This window comes from Danaus plexippus, chromosome 19 (assembly GCF_018135715.1).
Source record: "Danaus plexippus chromosome 19, MEX_DaPlex, whole genome shotgun sequence".
Lineage (NCBI taxonomy): Eukaryota > Metazoa > Arthropoda > Insecta > Lepidoptera > Nymphalidae > Danaus > Danaus plexippus.
Window position 1 is genome coordinate 1,901,027 of NC_083549.1, and position 14,897 is coordinate 1,915,923.

General features: G+C 29.6%; 1 protein-coding gene across 1 annotated transcript; it reads left to right on the forward strand.

Annotated features, from left to right (window-relative positions):
* Positions 1 to 13,371: 13,371 nt before the first annotated feature.
* Positions 13,372 to 14,453, forward strand: LOC116768186 (uncharacterized). Its single transcript, XM_061523546.1, has one exon. It carries the CDS (start codon positions 13,492 to 13,494, stop codon positions 14,113 to 14,115), a length of 624 nt encoding a protein of 207 aa, XP_061379530.1. The 5' UTR covers positions 13,372 to 13,491; the 3' UTR covers positions 14,116 to 14,453.
* Positions 14,454 to 14,897: the final 444 nt, after the last annotated feature.

A 14,897-nucleotide genomic window follows, 5' to 3' on the forward strand; every position in this document is an offset into this window, starting at 1 on the left:
ATATAATATATATTATTGATATAAAATTTATTACTTCACACGTGACTTTTATCCACTTTCTCCATTTTAGATATTGAGTTGCGAAAAATCAGACTTATGAAAGGAAATCTAATAAAGGTTTTTCTTTGTATGATGTAGTAATAAACACACGAGTGAACTAAATAAACAGTGTTTAAATGAAAGTCATATTTTTCGGATTACTACGCGTATTTTATTATTTTAAAAACTACATAATCCCGACGCTTCGGTTACTTTGCTGCAACCGTGATCACAAGCAGACGGTTGTAGCAAATTAACCGAAACGTCGGGAGTATGTAGTTTTTAAAATAATAAAATACGCGTAGTAATCCGAAAAATATTAGTTTCATTTAAATGAATACTCGCGAAAGTCTTAGATCCCATTAAACACTATGTTTGTTGATATGTATTTAATAAAATTGAAAAAATGTTCATTACCTTTATTTTTTAGTTGAAAGTCGCCTAAATTATTACAATGAAAATAGAATATTAATGTTTATCAAAATATACGTTCTTGTTATTTAAATTGACCATTGAAGTCATTATGATAAAGAACAGCGTTTTTATCTCTTGTAAAATCATTTTATATTTTTTTATTATTTTTAATTAAACCATATATCAAATACACTTGAAAATTTTATTTAAATATTCTCTTTCGAATCGTTATCTGTTTGTTCTATATAAAAACACTATTTGACAGTAATAACAAACACTAATAAATAACAAATAAACCTTTTCATAAATGACAATAAGAGAAACACAACAGAGCTTTATTTCATCCACGATATATTTCTCGAGATAGTTAACTAAGTACGTATTCATTACCATGCCAGAGAGAAGCAATAAACGTCCACACCTGTAGACGACAAGCAATTATCCAGCAGTTTCAATAACCTTTACTTCCTTAGACCCTCACCTTGTAATTACAATAGACCCTTAGTCTTGTGAGAACTAATCGAGCTATCATTAGTCCAGTAATTGGTGTCCACATACCGATACCGTTTCAAATATATTTAGCCTTCCATACATGAGTTTCCCTGCGGTTTTGTTGAATGGTTAAGACTTAGTCTCTCACATAACAAGTGACTAACCTTAGTTGAATAATTAATCAGTTGTAAGTAATTTCTACTTAGGTATAAGTTTAATTTGGATTCAGGTATGTTTGTCATTGATTTAATTAACCTTTTAGATATTTGTATTCTCTTCAATATGTCGGTTAGCGCACTTTAAATTTTTTATATATATGTATATCTATTTTCTCTTTTGTTCTTCGTCGTCTTCTGCGACTGAACCATTCATTCAAATATTTAATTTTTTTAAAGCTCTCTATTTATTAGAAGATTTGTTGATAGTTAAAGTTATGTCTTAAGCTTAAATAATTAGTCAGTGATTAATAATTTGGTGATGTTGGTAATAATTAGAAGGAAGATGTATAAAATATCTTAGTTATTTTCGAAAATGTTTGGCTGGAATTAATTCAAAGCATTGCACCTTGTTCGTCAATGTAATTAATGAGCTAATGTTATGACGGCATTATTAGAGAGAGTCCGAAATAAGAAATATTTTTAAAGTTGACAAAGTAAGAAGTGAAAGAAATGACTAGTCAACCATTGCACTTAAGAAATCATGATGAGAGCGAGTAATTTAAAATGACAGATTTACTTTTATTTCCCTGTGGATAATCTAATTGAATTTACAAACATGGATCGCGTTATATGTTATTGTTAGGCAAAATAAAATGAAAAGCAAACGCATCGGAGTATTAAGTTTTATAAATTAATTAACTGAAAAATAAATAAATTTTATATCGCAGCAATATTTATCATAACTATATTTTAAGAGCACATGTGATATTATTAATATATTTATATTTATGTAGAAAAATATATAAATTTTCCTTATGAAGGTAAAAAACGAGATATTTCTTGTTCTTTCCGTGATGATCATGAAATAAGAAGGTATACTGTCAAGAATATTTACACAAGTATGGTAGTAAATAAGATTTTTATATGAGCGTAAAATGGGGACGAAATCGAATATCATCGTTCGAAAATCAATTCCGTGAACATAATGTAAGCCTTGACTTTAGTGACTCAAGCGAACGCATAACCTTACAAGACTTTATAAAAACATATTAAACTTTTAGTGGATGGTCTATCCAGTAGAGTACACCTCAGAGAGTGCTTTGTGTCAGTAATTGTGACTTGAAGTACGTGTAATGAAGACATCTCCATACATTGTAGTGAGACGTAAACAGTTTACGAGCAAGTTTATGGCGAATTTGATTTGCTGATTACTCCTCAAATGGAGACATTAAGTTACTGTTAATGGATGCACACTAATTATTTTTCCGGTCATGTTCTAAGATACATTAATCCCTTCGTATTTAAGTACGATTGCTATATAATATATTTCTATGGTAACTGATATACCTACATAATCAAACCCGTCGTTTACAATTCCAAAACACTGATATCTATGTATAAAATGTATTACAATCAGATATATATCTCCATACAACTCTACCTTCACTACTCTTTGAACTATAAATTTTAATACAATGGCTGTGTCCGTCTAATATACATTGCTGTGATTAAAGTAAAATTTGTTAGATAATTTCGTTCTTGTAAGATAATATTTCCAAAAGTGTCATCAGTAACTACATAAAATTCTCAGAATCCTCACAGGAGATCAGAGGAAGTGATTATCCCAACCTTTTATTTGTTCCCTCTTAATCATCAGTTCTTTCATAAAGCTCTTTAGAAATAAATCTATAAGAGTCGTTATTATATGTGTGACTCCGGGATATGAAGATAGTGCAAATTATAGGCAATAATAACATCAGCTGATCTATCTGTATTATTATTTTCATATATTTTATAGCTTATGAAATTCTGCTAATTGGATATAAATTTTGGTTTAAAAAGACAATTCGCTTACATGTTCGAATTGTTTATAAAATAAACATTACGATATATTACAAATCGTAGTTTCAGCATGGACTGCAAAACATGGACTTTTGAAGACAAAAAAAGATTTGAAAAACAATTGTCTGGTATGGATTTTAAAACTTTTTTAGGTGGTACAGCCTAGCTATGGTCAAGTTACTGCAGCTCGAACATGGGCTGCCTCGACCGGGCAAGTACCACCCTCTCACAGAAGATCAGCGTGAAGTAGTCTTTAATGGCTGGATTTCATCCAATGAGTGAGAGAGCCGGTTGCTGTTTCCCTTTTTCCACCTTTTCCTACCCCGTCCCTCTTCCCTTCATTTCCCAATATTTCCCCCCTCCTCCCTTATCAAGGGTGGCAGCACATCCGCAAAACTAATTTGTGGATGTCCAAGGGCGACGATACTACCTCCATCAGGTAGGCCGTCTGCTCGGTTACCCCCTTTAGCATAAAAAAAGGAAAAAAATTAAACAATTAGTTAGCATTTTAATTGCAATTATTTATATTACGATTATATTTATTTTTTACCAATAAACTTCTACGCCTAAATTGTGCAATAATCATTATTTTATAAAGCAATCATTCACTTTTTTTACATATTGAATCAAAAGAATCAAACCAAACTATCCAACCGAACCTTATTGATATACATAGGATACAATAACAGCCAACGTATGTGATACAAACAGAAAAGTCCACGTTCCAAAAATCTTTCAATTGTAAACATATTTCATTTGATATTTGATATAATTGTTTCTGGATTAATACACAACAAAAAAGTATGTCATGTTTCAACGCAATCTAAAATATGATTAATATGAAAATATGTCAGAATAAATGTATAAGGGACAAAGGACGGTTGGGTTTAAATTTACATTTACAAAACAATATTTCGCATAATATAATGAAATCTCGAAACCACATAACATTAAAATTTCAATCCGTTTTTAGAATCCAGATTGAAATGTCACTTCAAACAGATCGTGGGGTCAATGCATTAAAAGCCTTTGTATAGTCACAAAACGGGACAAAGAAAGTAACAAAACGGGACAAACCGTGTAAAAAACGGGGCGAACCCAGTAAAAACGGAACAAACAAAACAATACAGTTTATCAAGTCGAATCATTTATCAGCATGTAACTAGTGGGGTTGAAACGGTTCTGGTTTAGATGGTGAACTTTTTGTGAGTCCGGTTTTTGTATCTTCCGTAAATAAATTTTTCATTTAGATTAGACAAACAGAAATTATTCATTTCATTTTGCCCTAGTATTTGAAGAGTAAAGAAGAACATTTGCAATTGTATTTATTAAAATATTTAAGGTTTTAAAAGGTCAGTTTATTTATATTAAATCGAATGAATGTAATTAATAATAATGGAAACTGAGAGGTATACTGAGAGGTATAATCCTTTGCTTAGTAATAAAATAAGTTGTTGTCTATCATCCAATAAACGTATTTGTACATGTTCGTCCATAATAATATGTGTGATTTAGTTATAAGCTTTATTTAATTTGCTGTGTATATAACTATTTTTAAGGTTGAATTTTGAAAGATAACTTTAAAGCTGATATATTAACTCGGTTGAGCTGAAAATTTGTGCACTCATTAAGTAGGATCATTCCTTTATTCCCTTATTCCTTTATTCCTTTCATTATAAGGAGAATGACGTCATCCTAGGTCCAACATACAAACTGGTGGATTAGATATTTTTATTATCAATCCTGCAATATGGTTTTTTAATAAGTACTTAATAAGAATAACTCGAATTAAAACTGTTTTTAAATATGTTTTTTACGTTTAAATTTATTAACATTTCCAGTTTGTTTGGTTGACAATATGCAGAACAATGTTCATAAATACTAACAATTTGAAATTAAAATTTTCTACAATACTAGGCTCTGTGTTATCTTTCCCCCTGGGTCTTTTCAAACAACAGAAGCTGATATAGGGATAACAGCTAATTAAGCTGAATAAATAACAACAAAAATATTCACGATGTTGCTGTTTATATTTCAAGACTTCGTCTTACATTCGTCTAGACTAAAAGCGAAATTTTTAACCATATAATAAGGCTGCATCGTCTAACTAAAATACTATCAGATTTTTATTTCTATTCGACATCAAACTCCTATAAAAGGTAGTAATCTAAAATAAGCTGTTGGTATCGTATATTTTTTTTAAGTTGCGGTTTTTGTTTTAATATTATTTTAATTTACTTAATTACATATACTACGTTTGCGACACTAATGTCCAGTAAATAAATCGTCAAGAAAATTTACCTGTGAGTCCTTCTAATCGAAACAAAAATCAACTTAAAATATAGTTTAAAATTATATTAAATTAAATTATCAAGCTGTTGTTATTTGTTAATGGATTTTAATATAAAGTTGTGAGTGTTTTATAAAGGATTATAATATAGACGGTGAGTATCAAGTTTATAATATTGTATTCAGTAGAAAGTGGCCATAGCTGACTAAATAAAGACACATTTAAACTAAGAATAAACTTAATTGGGGCAAAACAAGACATAAAGTGAATTAGAAACGTAGGGCTGACATCCGGGTTCAGTTGGAAAATAAACAATTGTTCCTATTGAGATAGTTAAATTGTTGTTTCTGATTTATTTTATGTAGATAATGTTGTTGTGTGGTGTTAAATAATGTTAATGGAATTAACATTTTTACATATTATTCCTCGCTAAGTATTGTATTAATAAAAATGTGACGTTGATTTTGTATCACAAAACCCTGCATATAAGTATTTGAAACTTTAACAATTAAAAATAAAACCGTTCGACGGTAACAGTGTCATAATTAAAAAGTCTTTAAAATTATTCGACTGTGACAGCCCTATTGCTATAAACTCCACTGGATAAAATTTTCGGGACGTGACGTACATAGAGATTGCCGTCTTTTTGACTGTCTATTGTGTAAATAAAATATTAAAATTATCAAAGAAACAAATTATTATTTAATTGTGCTTAATATAATTATTATATGTATATTCGTCCTGTTTAAGTCTGAGTTTTAAAGCAAATTCAATTTTATTTATAATAGGCATATGAATATTTTTCACAATTTTATTAGAAAACGAAGTAAAGAATCAAAAACTCATAGTCGGGCTTTATTAGTTTCAAAATAGATTTTATATTATAGACGTTCTTAAAAAGGATTTTCTTCAGCAAACAGTCGACTTTAAAAGCGTTCCACTAGGAATAATTAGAAACGAGATTGCAACATCTCATTCAGTACATATTGGCTGTTTTATCATGGTACGAATGCTTATCAATGCTGAAAAAAGCTCTGAGAAATGAAAGAAACATTCCTGGAGATCGTAAATCATAAATTGAAAAGCATCTCTATTTTCAATATTGTCATATTACTGGTGGCCGGCAAAATAACTTCGGCCTACTACAGGAAAATTATACTTGTCCTATTTTCATGCCTAGCCACACTTTGAGATAGGCATCGAATATAGATTTATATTGCTTTTTTGATTAGGTAGAACTTGGTTAAGTGAGATCTGAACAAGTGAGAAACCTTCATAACCGTAAGCCATGTTCAGGTTCCAACACTTTGGCCTCTGCTAGTAGGTAAAAGGAAACCTCTATATCTGGGATTCGTTTTTCCTGATTTGTCCTCATATTTACCTCTATAACTGAGACAGCGTGTGAATTGTATACGGAATAACTATAATAATATTTAATTATTCATGAACATAACACATTCATATTAAACAAATGAAAATAGAAACGAACAAACTATTCCAAATTATAATATAGCTAATTCCTGGAAACCGTACACATTAAAGAACAAGTTGGTCTCTACATAACTATGTCTTGATATGAAAGTTTGAGTTTTAATGTAATAGTAGTAGCGTAGATTATTGCTTGAAAAAGAAAATCACGTAATATGGTAATTGCTGGCACTGCGTTAAATTCTCGGTATTCCTGAAAATAATTATCCTGCTTGCAGTACTCCTATTCTTGTGGAATGAAGTGTGAATAATAGGTGTTATAAATGTAAATTATTAGAGCTGCTGAAATAATTAATTTATTGTAATTTTAAAACTTTATATTAAAGTAATTTTGGTTGAACAAAAATAAAAACATTTTTATAGTTTTTAATATAATTATTGACTTTCCGTCGTAATTTTAAAGAACTTCTTAAGGTAAATTAACAAGATCTATATAAAGTGACAACGGGCTTGTGGTATAAAAAGGAGACATCCCTAGAGCTGTTCACAACTGTCACCTTAATTCCCTGGGCTATAAGAAATTTTAAATAAATAACATCTATTTAAATATTACTCAGGTAATATTACACCTGTTACCTTTTAATTCTTTATAGATTTTTTCAGCTTATTTTGTTTAATTATTTTAAAGTCTTTGACTGACAGGTCTTTTTGTATAATATATATTATCTTTAAAAAATTAACTTGCCATAAGTTTATCTTAAGGATTTTAATTCTAAGCCACACAATTTTAAGCGTAATAACACAAATTCCGGTTAATATAGTTTTCACTACATTTCGAGAACTCCAATTTCTTTATGTTGCCGTATAATCGTGACCAAACTAAAACTCAGGATCGTGAATTTTAACAATTATTAAACAAAAGTTCTAAACAAAATTTCAAAGCCATAATTTTTCATTCGTCATAAACAAGATTTTAACTAAAGAATCTTTATAACAACGTCGTGGAGAATTCCATTTCCAGCTATTCAATTCCTTCGATTTGGAAGGTTATGTTTAAAAACTCAAAGAACTTAACAACTTCGGCAAACAGATAAATTCTTAACAATAAAGTTTCGAGTAAAATTGCTATCAAATGGTCGGAGGCGTTTCAAAGACTTAAAATATTTTTATCACCGATTTTTCGTTAGTGCCCTATAAAGTTAACTACCTGTTATCATATACTTGGGTAATAGAATATGGACTTCTTTTATTATGCTGGTTTAGACATTAGTTCGCTGGTGCTTCAAGTATTAAAACATTCAACTTCAAGTCGAAGGTACACCTCAAAACTGTGATTATGATAAAGATATATGGTTGACACTTAAAACAATTATGTCTAGAAATTAAACTTATTTAATATTTTTTCATTCAATAAATACTGCAATGGTTTGAAAAAATCAATAATTTTTATTTTGACATGACGATTTATGTTCTTACCATCAACTAATATTGCAAAAATGTTTGTATAACTTGCTACGCTGTAGCTTTTAAATATGTCACAGAAAAGGCTTTTTAACGTTACTAGACTATAAAGGAATGTAGCTGGATCATGAAAGTATATTTAAAAAAAAAATTATATGAAGTAAACCCTGGTTTGAGAGTCATAACTTAGATGATTTTCAAATAACTACAAACATTTTTCAGCGCCGGGGCAAAGAATTTGCAGCAGTAAGAAAGTTTTATTTGAAAATACAGTTACGAGCAACTATTAGAATAACTTGAAGAATTGTCTGTGAGGGTTTTTTGAATCCAAGAAGTTTATGAATTTCATATTCTTATAAAACAACAAAAGATTGTTTTCAAATAAAACTTTTATAATTATTCAAAATACACATATCATTATTAATATCCACGGACACTTAAATAGTATACATTACTCGTTCGGTATCAACTTAAACAATTACGTACAATTCCTTATAATAAATGGATACTAAAAGCAAACTTTACGGTATATTAACGGATAGAATACTCGGTTAAGATATAAATCAGTGCTTCAAGACAAGTCTCTATCAACTCACAGTGCAATCTATCCCACTTCTAGAGCTCAGCTCAAATTTTTTGCTTCATTCTGACCACGACTCGATCTACGTGGACTTGATAAATGGGTTAAAATTCACCAAAATGAAATCGTCTTTAAACACGATACTGATATTTTTTATTTCATATGTAGTGAACTGCAAAAAATTAAAATAATTTTATTATACACTAACTACAATTTCGAGAATTGTATGTCCGCATGAAATAATCACTTAAAACAACTTAGTTTTGATATAACTTCCCCGTACACGATATTTGAAGTATGGCCATATGGCATCAAAACACACACATACTCGTATATTCTTTTATCTCATATCTAGACTGTACTGTTTAGCGGTGGATTACATTTTTATTTTATGCATGCATAATGAATGAAATTTTCAATTTGGTTGTTTAAATTGTCATTACTTTTTCGTTTATGAGCCGATTAACATGAAATAAACACTATATGTTAAGTGAATCTCATCAAAATATGTTAGTCAAGACTACATCTTAATACATTTCTATTCTATTTCCATTTCTGTGATTAGCATTCACAAATGCACAGAAAAACAGACAAAAATTCTAAAAATCGTTGTTTTGGGGTCTATTTGAGTTAGTAAAGGTACGAATAATAAATATTTTTCATATATATTTCATGTACATGCGGAAATTCGTTACATTTTTATATGCTTAGATATATTCAAAATATATTAGCAAGATTTTTATTATATAAGCTCGCCTCACGTTACAAAACTTATAATAGGATACGCCTTTGTCGCGTTAACTTCAAAAACCTCTCAACCAAGACTTCACAAACCTTATTCCTAACCTTATAACATATTATTTAACATATGCTAAAATATCTCTTGTTTCCAAACCAATTTCTGATATGAGAAATATTTTTTCTGCTCAAAATATTTATTATCTCCATACACTTAACACAAATGATACCAAAAATCATATTTTTTTAAATATGAAATACTTATATAATTGTTTTATACAATCAATAATTAAAAACCTACTAAAAAAACAACCAAATCTAATGGTACAATTAATATACTCTTCCCCTTCACTAATTGATATAATTAAAATATAAAGCGAAGCCTGAACAAGAAAATTCTAAAAACCCCACCCATCTAACATGATTCCATATTTTCTACGTAAAACACGCGCGATATAAACGATCTCGAATTTGGACCTGAGAGGCAACTTTGGTAAAAGGGAATCATATGTAAAGCTTTAGGAAAGTCGAAAAAATTAGAATAATATAAAGAATGGTAGATTTTCGTTCGCAAAATTGTCTGTATCACGTTCCACGGATAATCGCGTCACGCGTCGTCCGCTCATTTGTTTTCATACACATAAGATTCTTTGTATAGACTTTTGGTTTTAGCTTGAATGAAGATCATATTTTTTGTAAAATCCTTTTAAATATTATAGGAATATCAACAGAAACATTTCTTTCTGAATCTAAAATATCTACTTACTATGTGATTTACTTTTGTCTAATAAAATAAACTGATAAATCTATAAAATAATATTATTAGTACAAACATGTCTTGTTAAATTATATCCTATATAAATATAAGGATAATCTCACGAAATTATAATCTAAGAATAAGCCAAGTTATCATTTACAAACATTGCGATTTTTCGATCTCACAAACTGCAAAAATTTTCCTTTTAACACTACTTTTAAAACCACGATGATTTAAATATAGTATTTTTTTTTATATACATCTTTACTCCCAAAACAATTAACTGACGCTCTTTCTATTTTGCCCATTGTTGCATTAGTTTATAGAAGGTAGTAAATATATTTTGAATATCTCATAGTAAAGTAAACTTGATTATCCATAATAGTTATTCAATTGAATGCGTAGCGTAGGAAAACAAACACATGCAAGAGAAAATTATTATTACATGTACACACATATTATTGACATTCGTACTCACCATCAAATTATATATATGTGACTGAACAATGGCGCTGTATATGCATAGTTATGTATAACCATGCAATCATACAGGCAGTATTAAAGACTTGCGTAGTGATATACCATACAAAGATAAATTATTTTTATTAAACGTAGATTTGAAATTTGGTTTGAAATCTTGGGTTGAAATAAACATTTTACATAATTTTAAAATACGTCTTGACTTCATTTGTAAATGTCATAGCCTCTTATGAAGATAGCGTCATTTTTTATTATAGTATAAAATATAATTAAATTCAACTCTTATTACAGATTGGGCCCGAAATCGCTCCCACAACAAACCTTGAATATACAGCAGAGTCAACAGTTCCGCATAATTGAATCGACATAGGTAATGGGCGCGATAAAAGAAGGTAGACGCACCTGGGCAGCACGTGCGAGGGAACGTATTTCATCCCTTTCACTCCCATGCTGAGTAATGGAGATGACATATGTTGCAATACAAAATGTAGGCGTGTGTTTAATATTATTTTGTTTTAGGGTATCATGGTAAATGGACTTTTTGTTGGAAGGTTATTTTGTAGATTGATAAAGAATCCGTTTATGCGGAGCATATTTATAAAATAATGAAGTTTCAATTTCTAGAATGTGAAAGCCATGGACCGAATTTAAAAGTTTAAGGAATTATTTTTAATCTTTTTCAAGTATATTTAAAAGTTGAGAAACAATAATAATATTTAAATGAATAAAACTCGCGAAGGTCTTAGATCTCATAACAATAATAATGGATGACTTTTGTGACTGATCGATTACATTAATCTATTACATAACTACAAAAAGACTGCCTGATTTTTTAGCTAATAAATCTGTCTCTATCAATAGTTACTTCTTTCATCTCTTAACATATAGGGCAAACATGTTTGGACTCGCTTCAATGTCCTTTGATTTATTTTAATGCTGATAAAATGTTTAAACTTTCATATCCTAACTCTTTTTATTTTTTAAAAACACATTAGAAAATTATAGTTTTGCCAAAACTGACAGTCTGCTGTCATCACATCACATCACAACAACAATCATAATAATTCAAACAAAATTTCCGTTCAAGCATGATCTCTGATTTATCATCAGTGTTTTTACTATCTGTAAACCTGATTGAAATGGTAGTGTTATTTTTCATACTGATACCATACTTCGATATAGTGCTGTTATCAAAAGATATTGAACTCATTAAGGATAATTTAAAAACAAACGTAATCACCTTAAGCTGTGTTATCTTATTTGGATTTACAATTATAACTTTCGGAATAGTATATCCGGCAAAAACGCTTAACGAACTTAAAACTGTGAAACTATCTAAAACATTTGAAACGACTGAAGATAAAGTTAATAGAATAATAATTGCTACAAATGCTTCCAGAAATTATATTCTAGGCGCATTTTCATTATTTTTTCTGCTAGTTCTTTTGAGATTATTTGATTTTGTGACTTTTTCAGCAAAACTTTATGAATTTTCAAATTTAATGGCAAATTATGATGTGATTGACGTTACATATAAAGAAACTTGCGAAGAACCTGAAATCGAAGATAAATACGTTCTTGACGAGTACATTGATGAATACAACAAAACTGTTCGTTGGCCATCTATAGCGGAATTAAATAAAATAGAACACAAAAGGATTAAAGATTTCTTTAAAGTAACACCAACGAAAGAAAAATTAAATGAAAATATTATTCCTAAAGACGCAAAAATTCAAACAATCAAACAATCTGACAATTTGGAAACAAAGGAGACCAACAATACCAAAGAAACAAGTTTAGCTCAGACTATTCTAAAAGAAAAGAATACAGAAAGTTCTGATCCAACAGAAAAAGTAAAGTCGACCACAGTATCAATCAAGGATGATTAATATTTTTAGTGCGTGTATCGGAAGCTTTATATTTTTAGAATTGATCACACTGGTTGCTTTATTAAAACCTATAAGAGAACCTTACGTCATAAGAGATTATTGGTGCAAATTACAAGTTAATTCATGCTACCCACATAACATAATTTTGGGTTTTAGCATTGCTTTACTCATAAATTCTATGTTGGAAATTATGTGGGAGAAGAGTTACTATAGTTTTACAGTTGATAGTGTCAAAAATTCTGAACTAGTTTGGCATTTTTATTCGAGCAAGCTATCAATGTGCTATACATGTTTCTTTTTAGCGCTCTATCTTCTTATTCTAATTGAAAGAATTATACAATTTCTTATTACAATTGCGAGGCTATTAGAATTTGAACTAATGTGTAGGCATGCTATATTAACAAAAGAAAACGGCACCACACAGATCAAATTGAATAGAAATCTCGCTATTACTGAAACTTTGCGAAAATATAAATCTTCAGTCCGGTAAAACCTGAAACGTTTATTATATTATTTTTAATAAATATTATTATTTTTGTTGAATTTGTGTTATTTACTTATATATTGTAGAAGAAAAATTACTATACTCTAATTGCATATTTTCATTGAATATAAAATATTATTGGAATCATTATACACAATAATTCATATTTCTTTTCTTTTTTATTCGTAAAACTGGAATTTAATTAATAAGCTTTTTTTTTAAAAAAAGATAGAACTATTGAATTCGTTTTTATTTTAATAACAGATAAGTAACCATAAAAGAAGTAAACGTTTAATTTACAAAAGGAATATCTCGCTCTCTTTCGTGTCAGTGACTTGTCACCTTGCTGACATAATGGAAAAATTCTAAACAAAAAAAATGAAAACACCTCAATATTGTATCGTGTACAAAAATATTAATCAGTAGCCATTGCGGGAAAATGGATGCCGGTTCCGTAATTCTCGGCAGTTTGGTTTTGGTGCAAATGAGCGGTATCCTAGTACTGCTGAATCCAATTTATGACGTCAGAAAGGTAACCAGATGCATGAATAATCTCATTAGGAAGCACAGGACTTTTTACTTTCTTGGCATCGCAGTCTATTTCATTTGCGTTGTATATCTTGGTATGTACATTCCATTGCAAAACATTCATTACCTGATATCTCAGAAAAATCCTAACGAATATGAAAAATTAAATTTACTCAACAGAATTGAAAAGAATTATTTAATCGCTGGATTCTCCCTTTTTTTGTTCGTTGTTTTATATGGTATAAGAGCACTGATATCATACGCTTCTAGTCTATTGGAAATATCTGTCGCAACAAGTGAATCTATAATGATGTCGCAGTCATCGAAAACAGAAAAGAAGGGCTTTTTTCTACCAAATAATATTTTGCCAAATTTATTAAGAGTAAAAAGGTCAGTTTCATACGAGACCATTTTGTTTGCAAACGAGCTCCGCGACCAACTTAAGATGATATTAAGAAACGTTGAATTTCCACACAATAGCTACGCCATTTCAAATATCTTAGAAACACACATAAAAAGAGTTTGTTCCAGCTAGAAGAAAACTCGGGGTTCATATAAATTTGTTATCATCCCTTTCCTGTTTCGATTCTCGGTCCTATTTTGTATTACAAAACCATCGCTACTGTCATCTCGCACGTAGGAAATACTGCCAAGTGTTTGGAAATTCTTTGAAATTACAAAGGGGCACGAGGCAATAACAAATATTCGAAGAGACAAGGCCATAAAAATAAAACACTGCGAGAAAAGCAAAGGAAAAACTAAGCCGGAATGTGAGACTGCAAAGAAGAGAACGGACTACACATTAGAAAATACTTTGTTTTAATTGGACATTAGTACGTTAGAGACGAATTACCTATTATACTATCCATACTACTAAGCGTTTTTCATTACCTATTTTACGATCGTTGCTTTTGTGCACCACTATAAATAATATAAAAAAGAAAATAACTAACAATATTTTTACAAAGAACAGCTTATCTCTTTGAAGAGACATTTACCAGTTGCCCTTAAAATAGCAGTTATATGAACATATGTACAAAGACATAATATTGAATTGGAAATAGACCGGAAAATATTTTGCTTAATATGAATATAATCCTTACAAATACACTCTCAATCGCTTGTGCGTGATTGCAAAAATAAGATAAATATTTTAAATTAATGATTTCATGACTTGGCATAGCATAGGTTCTTTGTTTAAAGTTTATAAAAATTATTCGTTCTCGATTGAAGGCTTGGCAAGAAACCCGGAAAGTTGGCGCCAAATCAGGTACATTGAACGATATACATACTTTAAAAGTAGTGTAACGTGAAATA

What these genes read in the sequence shown, in the direction of transcription:
- LOC116768186 (XM_061523546.1), top strand. Translation starts at nt 13,492, where the DNA reads ATGGATGCCGGTTCCGTAATTCTCGGCAGTTTGGTTTTGGTGCAAATG.